The following is a 10,712-nucleotide window of genomic DNA, read 5'->3' on the forward strand; positions in this document are numbered from 1 at the left end:
CCCCCCCCCCCCCCCCCGCTCCATCCCCCGGGACGCAGCGACACTCCCCCAGGTCCTCCTGGCATGAAGACAACGTGATGATTAAATCCCGTGGTGACCTGGGCCCTTGCCGTGTGGCAGGCTCTGGGCCAGCGCTTTCTGTGCATCCTCTGCTTTCATCTTGTGAGTTAGGGATCTGGCTCCTCCTTTTACCGACAAGGAAACTGAGGCCCAGAGAGGTGTGGTTACCTGCCCAGGGTCCAACCCTGCCAGGATGCAAACTTCAGTTGGCTTAATTCTAAACCTCCTGTTCTTACCTAGAACCTCGCCCTTTGCAAAAGACCTCCAGACAAACCCTAATGCCCCGCTGAGGATAAACCCTCAAAAGCTCATTCCCATCAAGACTGGAAGTTCCCCCCACAAGGATACAAACTTCTGGAAGGACAGGGCTGTGTCTTCTCGATTACAGTATTCCCAGGGCCCTTTCCAGTCCAGAGACGTGACCTCAGTGAACGTGCACTGCAAGGATCCAGGCTGCTTTGAACGGTATTTAGAAACAAGAAAACTTTCCAAATGAGGAAGGCAAAACCTTCTTGTTAAGACACACAGGACCCGACAGGCCCCAAACATCAAGGGTCACTGCACACACCGTGAGCCTTCAATGGTTCAAACCAGACCCAGCTCTGCAGGTGGCCCTCCAGTACCCGTTTCCTCTCCTCGGTGCTCCTGTCGTCTGAACATCGCCCCTCTGCCCCCTGAACTCTGTGGGGCCGCTGGGCCTGCTCCTCCGGCAGGCCAGACCCACCCCGCCTCAGCAGAGTACCACAAGCCTGAGGATACCAGGCCCACCTGAGCCCCCAGGTGAGCAAAAGGCTTACCTTGGTGTCGATCTTCCAGGTGATCTCCCGGATGCTCTGGAACCACTCAAACAGCTCCTCCACCTTGTCTGTGGCAAACTCCACCGGAGGGTCACCCTGTTTCTTGGGCTCCAAGATAAAGACGAAAGCCTTCTGGTTCTTCCCGTGTGGGGCCTTTACTTTAGGAAAGGATAACAAAAGGCCTGATCAGCCTGTTAGAAAGCCAAAGAAGACCAGATTTCCACTTCCCCAGGCCACTTCTCTTATGACCCCAACCCAACCATCACTGTCAAAGCGCTAACCGGGACATCTACCTTGTGTCAGGTAGCAGTCCACGTCTTAATGCACAGTTCCTGTGAATGTGACCTTATTTGGAAATGGGGTCTGTGCAGATGTACGGAAGGATCTCAGGATGAGATCATCCCTGCATTTTGGGTAGACCCTAAATCTAGGAACCAGTGTCCTTCACCAGAGAAAGGAGAGGGAATTTGAGGCAGAGACCCAGGGGCGTTAGTTGGCCATTGAAGATGGAGGCAGAGACTGGAGTGATCAGCCTAAGCCACGGACCGCCCGCAGCCATGAGCGGCTAGGCATGGAATAGGTTCTCTCTACAGGGAAAGTATTTTCTGGAAAGAGAAAATGAAGGCTACGAGAGGACAAATTATCGGCCACATGATATCATCAACAAAGATCTCTGGGCTCTCACGTGCCAGGCGCTGCTCTGTATCTTCTTTAAGTCTAATCACAGCTTTTTGGGGTGCTACTCCTGTTCTGCCCATTTCACAGGAGGGGAAACAGAGACTTGTTGAGGCAGAGAAACCCATGGAAGGTCACAGAGCTGGTAGTGGCAAAGCTGGGGCTCAAGTCAGACCTGACTCCAAGCTCCCTCCTCATCACCCTGAGCCACGTGCCTGTGCAAGTTCAGCGCAGGATGATCCAAAGGGTGAGAGCAGGGAGGGCACAAGCCCCCAGTGCCCCAGACCCAGCTTTTCTGACAACTCGCAGTGGAAGTTCGGGCAGCTTCTGTGGTCACTACGGGGCTTGGTTTTCTCATCTGTTAACGGGAACTGGAACCAAGAATCCTTTGCCCACCTGCCTAGGCTAGTGGACTGACGGACTACAGGGGGCACGGAGGCCAGCTATGGAAACACGGGCTGCTCAGAGAAGCAAGGTGCTCTGGCTTCTTGCCCAGAAAGTCTCTCCTCACTGCCTTCAGCTCCTTCGTCTGGAAGCTGCTATATGCTCACTTCAAAGGCCCAGGAAGCACCATGCATCTCACACCCCTGTCACCACGGTTGAGGCTGTGGGCTCCCTCCTGCACCAGACTCTGAGGGGGAGGCCAGGTTTCCTGACGCCCAGCTGAGCTGCCAGGAAGCTGCAGCTCTGAGAGGGGAAATGACAGGCCCAGGGTCTCGCAGCAACTGAGAGGCAGAGCTCGGCTAAGAACCAGACACCCCCAACTCTGTGCTCCACTGCAGCCCAGCCGACATCTCAGCTCCTCCTAGAAAAGCATGGGAGACCCAGGCAGACCCCTGCAATGAGGATGAGGATGTTGGGAAGAACAACAGCCAACATTAGTCCAACACTTAATATATACGCACCAGGGTATGTAATAACACCAGACTATATATAGTGCTTTACGGATGTTAACAGCATAGCAATCAAGATGTAAGATGACAGTCATTGACCAGCCTGGCCCAATACTCAGCTTCAGCATCCAAGTCAAAGCTAGAAGGACCCAGGACAGCTGACCCCCCTGTCTGGGGCGGTCCTGAGGCCAGGCTGGGGGGAGATTTGGGTGGGAATCTGGGCTGACACCATCTGTGCACATACCAACATTATAGGTGTTGAGATCCAGTATTCCTCTGCAAAGAGACCCTAAGGGATTGTCTTCAATAATCTGTGAAGAAACAAGACATAACTCAACGTTTGTCTTATAAGGAGTAATGAAAAGATAACCGGTTTCCAAAGCATACCGTTTAGCAGAGGCACTGCCTCTGGAACTGTTTAAAATGCACTTTCATTACAGGCTACGTCCACGGGGAGAGAGCTAAATAACGAAGCATGTTGCTGATGGGGACCCAGCAGCGAGCAGGTGCTGGCAGGTTCAGCGTTTCATTTTCCAATCTGTAAAAAGGTGCCTTGTGAATTCCAGAGCAGCTTTCGAAGCATTTCCATGGATCTGGTTTCAAAAACACCCGAGACCCTTTCTTCTGACATTCTCAGGAAATGGGACTGGCCTCCTTTCCAAGCCCAGCTCAAGAACCTTCTGTGGCTCCCTGTGTCCTATGGGAGCAACACCTAAGCTCTGCAGTCTGGCCTCAAGGCTTTCCGGGCCCTGCTCAGTCTTCCAGCTCTTCCACTCGCGCGCGGCACATTTGAACCATCCCAGGGGTCAGGTGAGGTGGGGAGTTTCCTGGTCTCAGGAAAGCAGAACTGTGTATCTGCCCGTCACATGTACTACCCCACCCCTCCCCCAGGCTAATGCCGACTGTGCAGGTAAAGGGCAATGCGGGATGGACACAGCTGGGGAGGGAGGTGGGGGGAGGGGAGGCGTTCACGTCTCTGCCTCAGGCCGAGCGCAATGAACAAAACTGTGTTTCCACTACCACACCTTTGCTTAGGCTGTACCTCCCACCTGCAGTTCCCCTCTGCTGGTCTCTGGTTGCTGAACTCTAACTTGACTTTTAACACTCAAAGGCCTCTTCCTCCATGCAGCCTTCCTAAAGTGCCCCGAGTCTCTTAGAAGAAAGTCTTAAGATTCCAGCCTTGGAGCACTGCTGTCACACTGAAAGTAGCTGCTCTTCGAGCCTTCTGAGCAAGAGGCAGCGGGGAACAGAAACCAGGTTTGCAATGTCACCAGGAGGGCCTCGACTCACCTTTCCCTTGGGCCGGCCTGCTTACACCAAGCACGTTCTGAACATCAAATCAGGCTGGCCAAACGAAATGTTTCATTCGCAAGCCGCTTTAAGCAAAGGACATGGCTGTGGCTGTTTTCACTGCGGAGGGAACTCTGCATATGCAAAGCCTTCCAGCCCAGCGCAGCAGCCTGATTTAAACCTGACTGTCTTGTCACAGTGACCGTCACCCACAACTCGGGGGGACAGTCCCAATTTCCCCGTCACTCTGCTGTCCCTGTTCGGGAGCTCCTTGGGCAACACAGGACAGCGTGTACAAAACGTGGAGCTGGCTCAGTGGACGCCCCAGAATAGGATCGGCGGGTCCCTCCCTGTGATGAACGATGGAGACTCACCTGCTTTTCCAGCTCCTCCCCGTCAGTTGTTGAAATGTCTTCGACGTAATTGGACGGGAAGTATTGCTGGATCCTGGCTCCGTAGTCTCCTTTCCACCTACACGGAAACACAGAGGGGATCGGAGGGCCTCGGGCCGAGCCATCACCACTGCTCACTGGCTCCCAGCCGATGGGGGAGGGGGAAGGTGGCAAGTGACTGAGTGGCCGGAGGAGGGGGTCGTTATCTGTGACAGCGGAGCCTATCCAACGGGTCCTCTGGGTTTTCTTGGTTTGTCTTTTGGGTTTTTTTTTAGTCAGCAGTGAGTGCTGGAGGTCACGTCTTCCCCTTACCAGTACCCCAGTGTTTGGTCAAAGCCACCAAAAGTCAAAAGTTTCAGTGCTTTAAGTGGACGTCAGATGCCATACAAGACGAAAGCTCAGCTCTAGCGGAGCCCCAGCCCCCTTTCAGGGAGGACTGTGAATTTAGAGATAGGGGTGGGATAAGGAAGGTTCTGGAGCCAGACGGGCTGGAATCAACCCCAGTTCCACCACCAGCTACGAGGTGTTTGTGCCTCAGACCCTCCATCTGTACGTGGGAATCATCCCAGTGCCTCCCTCAGAGGATTTCATTGGGACTATATGAGTTAACATACACTACAAGCTTTGAGTAGCACCTAGTACATATTAAGCGACCAACAGTGTTGGTTCTTGTTACTCGGCTAAAATCGTGCCCCCCACCCCTGACCTTCCCACCTCTGTAGCAACACGAGACATAATCAACTTTTGAACGTGTCTTGATTCAACCAAACTGGCGCCACCTCCAAGATGTGCCCCCAGGTCCGGTGCCTGGACATGCAGGGCTCCTCCTCCAACCCCTGTTGTGGGCCACTTTCTGCAGCCAGGGGGCTCCTTCCAGAATGCACCTCTGACCCCACCATACCAATAGCTCCCGAGGCCTTCAAAATTACCCCTAGACTGTTCAGCCTGGCGGTCAGGGCCTGGAATGCTATAGCCCCAGGGACTCCTGGACCCCGACTCCTACCTCTCTGTGACTTGAACTTGATATTCATTCCAGACCACCTTGTGGCCACCTCCCCATGTGGCCCTGCCATGCTGTCTAGCTTCTATGCCTTGGCCCATGCCCTTTATAGCCAGCTTGCTCCTAACCATTTAAGACTCAGCTGGGGCCTTCCTCTTCCAAGAAGCCTTCCCTGACTGCCACCTAGGCTGAGTGCTCTTCCTCTGTGCTCCTTGGCATCTGTTCCCGCAGCTGTCAAACCAGTCCGCGCCTTATATTTAACTTAGCAGTTATACATCGGTCTTCCCCTCTACGTGAGACCTTTCTCGGTCTTAATCAAATCTATACTCGGGGGCGCTTAACAAATGTTTGTTAACCTGAATAAGCAGAGAGGACTGACTGTCCCACGACCTGGTGGAAACACAGAATTGCCAGTCGTGAGCCTGTTTCACACTCTTTTCACCTTCATTTCTCCAGACCCATCTCCAGCAAAGTCTGGCTGTATTCAGGGCGACTGTATGGGCCATCTGCCCAGAACTGAATGGTTTACACCTGTGGTCCAGATGTAGCATCAACACGGCATTCCCTCCACTCTCGAATGCATCCTGGTTTGAACCACAATCATTTGGTCCTCTAGTATGGGAGGATGCAAAAAAATGTGGTCTGAGGCAGACATCCCACTAGGTGGCAATACTGTCACCAGGGAGAGAATAAGAAATGAGGGGACCTCAGCTGGGCATAAGGTTTACCCTCAGTCCCTCACTAAAGGCACTTACTCCAGTCTCTTAACTCATCTTGAGACAAGATCTCTGGGGATCCAGATGAGAAATGGGTTGGAAAGAGGGGGTTCTCCCAATTCAAAAAACAAAAAACAAACAGAAAGAAAGCCTGAACACCTCTGGATCTAGCACATGAGTAAGTAAAAAGTGTGGCCTCTTGAGTCAGAAGGCCTGGCTTCAAATCTCAGGCTGCTGTGTGACCCTGGACAAGTTACTTCACTTCTCTGCCTCAGTGTCCTCGTCTGTAAAATGCAGGTAAGAACAGAACCAACCTTATAGGATCACTGTGTGCATTAAATGAATTATTTCAAATGAAGTGCTTAAGACAGTGCTTGACAATGCTCCATTCAGGCTGCTATTGAGATGTCTAAGTTAGGTCCAGCTATCTTGCAGGAGGAAGAGGTGCCAATTTTGTGAGATGTTTGAGTCTCTGCAAGTGCTCATGGTTATGAACAAGTCCTTATGGCTCTAAAGTAGGAATCATCCCATGAACCCACTTGCCTAGGGACCTATGGATGGGCAGAGAATTCTTATTCCCAGGTGAAAAAGGGGAAGAGATAACTCGACCCTCAAACACCCAGGTGCCTTTGGCCTGAAAATGTACCTCTTCAATCCAGGATGGGGCCATTGCATAGGGCATGGGACTAAGCAATAGCACAAGAATTTGAATTTAAAATAATGCACAGGCTTGTGCTGTCTAGTAGCTGGACCTTGGAAAGCTTCATTCACTGCATCTATAAGTGGGGATAATCATAGTCCTAACTCTGCAGGGCTGTAACAAGGATTTGGTTAATGTATGAAAGCAGTTAGCGTAGTGCTTGGCACACAGTAAGACCTCAAGAAATGGCAGCTGCTATTATAATTAAAATAATACATAACATGATGTAATGATGAGATAAAGGACATGATAATTGTTATTGTTATTTATCCACTTTTCTGAACAGAGCATGCATCAGTCACCTTCCCACAGAAAGTACAACAGGTCAAAGCCAGCCCAGAACAGCAGATAAAGGGGTCAGAGCTCCCCTCAGCCTTACCAGCCCCCAGGCTCCTTGGAGACATTGTGGATGAGGGCACCACGGCAGAAGCTCAGCTCATCGCTTCGCTTGGCTTTGTAGTCATACAGAGCTTTCACGGTTCTCTGAGGCTTTGGGGGAAAACAAGAGGGTAAAGGTCAGGCCGGGCAACAGGCGCAGAAGGAGGCGGCGGTAAATTTTCTGGCACATTTGGTTCTTCTCAAGAGAGGGAGGCTTTAGTCCAAGGTTACCGCGCCATCTGCTGGTGAAGGGCTGGCATTGCCAGGGAGCCACGGCCCCCCGGGACGTATACCAGGGAGTGGGGATGGGGACTGGCCTAAGTCAGAGCCTAGGTAGGGCACCTCAGAGTGAGCCAGTATTGCTCGATTTCCTCAACAAGGAAAGGACATGCCTTTCACATCAAGCCACAACCTCCTCCTCTGAAGTCCTCAGTGCCTGCGCTCCCGGAAGTCCGTCCTCCCGGAAGTTCAAGCTCAACACCGTTTCTGGACATCCCCAAGTCTCACCAGCATTTTCACCTAGGCCAGTGATCCCCTAACTAGGCTCCTGAAGGATGCTGACATTTTGCAAGAGTAACTGAGGCGATCCTCTGTGAAATTCACCAAAAGGGGGTCTCTGCACTGGCAGAAACAAGACAGAACTTAGGACAAAATTTCTCTTCAGTGAACTTGCTTTAAATGCCGGCTGCTTGGCAAGCATAAATCAATGACAAAATGAACACCCACACACACAGCAAGCAAACACTAACAGGAAAACCTCAGAAACCACCAGCCTGTTTCGATCAGCAGCTGCCCCTCCCCCAACCCAAGGAAATGGGGATGGGGGCTTTATAAGGAATCCATAAAACTGCTCCTCAGAGCGTGGGCTATGGAGTCAGACACGTGGGTTAAAATCCTTGGTTTGCCCCTTCCTTACCAGCTATATAATCTTGAGGCTCTCTCAGCCTCAGTTTCCCCATCTGTGAAACAGGAGTTAAAACTTTACATACTTCACAGGGTCAGTGAGACTATTATATGAGATAATGCATGAAAGGATAAAAATGACAAGAGCTAGCATTTCTTAGTCAAAGCCCTGTTCTAGGCCTTTTATCTATAGTATCTCCTTTAATCCTCACAACAACCCTAACAGGTAAGGGTTAGGAGTACAGAACTGCTGTTCTCGTTACCTGTTACCTAACAGGTAAGCGGTAGGAGTATATCCTGCTTTACAGATGAGGAAGTAGAGGTACACAAAGTATCCTTTGCCCGAAGTCAACCAACTGGTAAGTGACTGAGCAGAGAAAGAACCCATTAACATGAGTTACTGCCATAGTTCGTGATGTCCCATAAGAAGCAATGTGGGTTTTACGAGCTTTGCCATAGGAACCTCCAGCCAGAGCTTTCACCCTTGACTCCCCCACCTGCAAACAGTGCAGGCTCTACCTGTGCATCCTGCTTCAAGGGCAGACTTAAGGACCAGAGCCACATCTCTCCCCATGAAATTCTATAGGTCACTGCCAGACTCCAAGGCCACAAGGAAGGTACAGCCAGTGGCAGAGGGGGGTGCCATATAACGGCTTCCACAGGAGCAAGTCTCCAGCCTGACAGATGGCCGGAGAGGTCCTCATGTCAGGTCCCTCACGAACTAGAGAAATGAACCACCATTGGATGACCAAGCGGGCATGTGGCACAGCAAACTGGCTAAGAGTGCACTCCTGGGAGCATCCACATCCCAATTCCACACCTTCCTCAGCAATTATTCAACCTCTATGTACCTCAGTTTCCTCATCTGTACAATGGGCACAAACATGGTACCTAATGCCTGGGGCTGTTATGAGGACTAATGAGCCATCATGTGCTTAGAACAGTGCTCGCTATGTGGTCATCCGTATGTGTTAGCTGTTATTACTGACCTAATCACTCCAGTTCTAAGAGCTCATTTAAAGGACATAAGGCAAAAGATACAAAGCCTCACAGGTGAGCAAGTTCAGTTTAGTGTTAATGAGAAGAGCACAGCCTAGAAACAACCCAAATGGCCACTGATGGGGACGGAGCCAAATGGGCACAGTTACCCAGAATATTCTACAGCATAAAACACACTCTCTTTTTAAGTTAAAATTCCAGTCCATGTATTCATCTAAATTGCTTGGCCTACCAGGTTAAACAAAAATGGTCATTAAGTAGCTTAGCAGAACAAAGCAGAATAAAAATGGCAGGTGCTGGTGGTGGTGACTCTAAAATACAACTCCACGCGGACAAAGACGAGAAGGGACGGAACACCCAGAAATGCAGACAGCTACTGCACTGGGATGGTGAGACCAGGGCTGATTCTTTTTCTTGCTTTCAAAGTGTTTTTTTTTAAATTGTTACATCATTTTTTCAATCACAGTAGTAATAATTATTATTTTATTTTGAAGCACTCACCATGGTCTGGCAGCTTGCGATCAAATTCTGCATACAATCATGTTCTACTTGGCTCACTTAGTGTAGGAAGACTTTCTCTACAACTTGGTTTAGTTGCCAGGATTTTATAATGGGGAGATTTCACATCAAACATCCAGATTACTGGCCTGGCCTGAGAAATCAGAAGACCCAGCCTGATCTCTGGAAAGGCAGCCATCGACTCCTAACGGGGGGCGGCTGCCCTTGAGATGGGCTCTGTGTCTCCAGTTTACCGTGGCCTCCACCAAACCCTGACACCTGGCTGACATGAGGCCATGCCATTCTCATAACCAAAGCATCTGTCACTTCTAATAAAAGTTTCTGCTATTCGTCCAAGTCCCCTAATGCCTTTCACACCCAGTTCCATGCACCCACAACTTTTCAAGACTTCACTTCTTGCTGAAAGGGATTTGCATTGGCCAAGGATTATAAGTTTAAACAAATTTCTCTCTGGATTTCTACAGAGCCCACCAGCAGGGCCCCTTCCTAAGTGAGAACTGTACACTAATCGTGTACCAGACAGCCCCCCAAACAGAAAATTCGCCGCAGGCTCAAACTAAATTTGAGATGAAACCAGGAGCTGCAGGCTAACAGTAAAAATCCAGGCCCACCTGCATGAAATTACACAGCAGCTGGGGTGGGAATGTAAGATACCGTTTGCACTGCAAAGAGGTCACTGAACCAAATGAATTTATGAACACCACAGGCTCAGTCACTTAGCAAGAAACATGTGAAAGACTTTTAATTAGAAGCTGTGTGGCCCAAAGGTGGTTCATTGGTTCATCAAACTTCAGAATTTTAGCAAAACACAGTCGCGTTTGGATGGAATTCTATTAACCTCTTCCCTGAAAACTAGATGTCCTATTGTCAATCATCATTTTCTTCTCAAAGAAACATTTTGGGGGGACCAGTTTTCCAAAATGCTGCCTTACCCTCTTTTAACATGGGGGTGGGCCCCATGTCAATCTAGTGACTAAGGAATAGCGTGAATTGGAAGTTCGGCACTGTACCATGGAAGGACTGATTTCACTGGGATCCACATACATCCTGCTGACGTCATAGAGGGAGTTTATATCTCTTTCCTGAAAAAGAATAGAGAAAAATAAATGGAGCCATCCAAGCTCCCGGGTCAGCCCTTACTTAGAACAAGGATGCTGGGCACCTTTGTGGTTTCCTGCCCTCTAGTAGAAGAGCTGAAACCTCATAGTTTACTCACCTTGCGGGTGGAGACAGTAAAAAGCTACTAGGAAGCTCCCCAAAACTTGGAAATTTTACCCCCAAGTGAGAGCGGCCCCCATGTGGGCCTACACTGTGCCAGGCACTGTGCTCCTTTGTAAGAAAAAAACACACACCGAGATCCAGTGGTGTGCTGGAGCGAGCTCACCGCTCT

General features: G+C 50.2%; 1 protein-coding gene across 2 annotated transcripts in view; it reads right to left on the bottom strand.

Moving 5' to 3' along the window:
- Positions 1-10,712, bottom strand: part of PLCG2 (phospholipase C gamma 2) — a 148,804-nt gene that overhangs the window by 25,230 nt on the left and 112,862 nt on the right. For both annotated transcript variants that reach the window (XM_007452535.1, XM_007452536.1), the window contains 5 exons: positions 10,333-10,404; positions 6,903-7,012; positions 4,090-4,186; positions 2,670-2,736; positions 858-1,015 (listed from right to left, as the gene is read on the bottom strand). In XM_007452535.1, the coding sequence (XP_007452597.1) occupies positions 858-1,015; positions 2,670-2,736; positions 4,090-4,186; positions 6,903-7,012; positions 10,333-10,404 (504 nt within the window). The remainder of the gene's footprint in view (positions 1-857; positions 1,016-2,669; positions 2,737-4,089; positions 4,187-6,902; positions 7,013-10,332; positions 10,405-10,712) is intronic.

This window comes from Lipotes vexillifer, unplaced genomic scaffold, assembly GCF_000442215.2.
Source record: "Lipotes vexillifer unplaced genomic scaffold, Lipotes_vexillifer_v1.1 scaffold443, whole genome shotgun sequence".
NCBI classification, from domain to species: domain Eukaryota; kingdom Metazoa; phylum Chordata; class Mammalia; order Artiodactyla; family Lipotidae; genus Lipotes; species Lipotes vexillifer.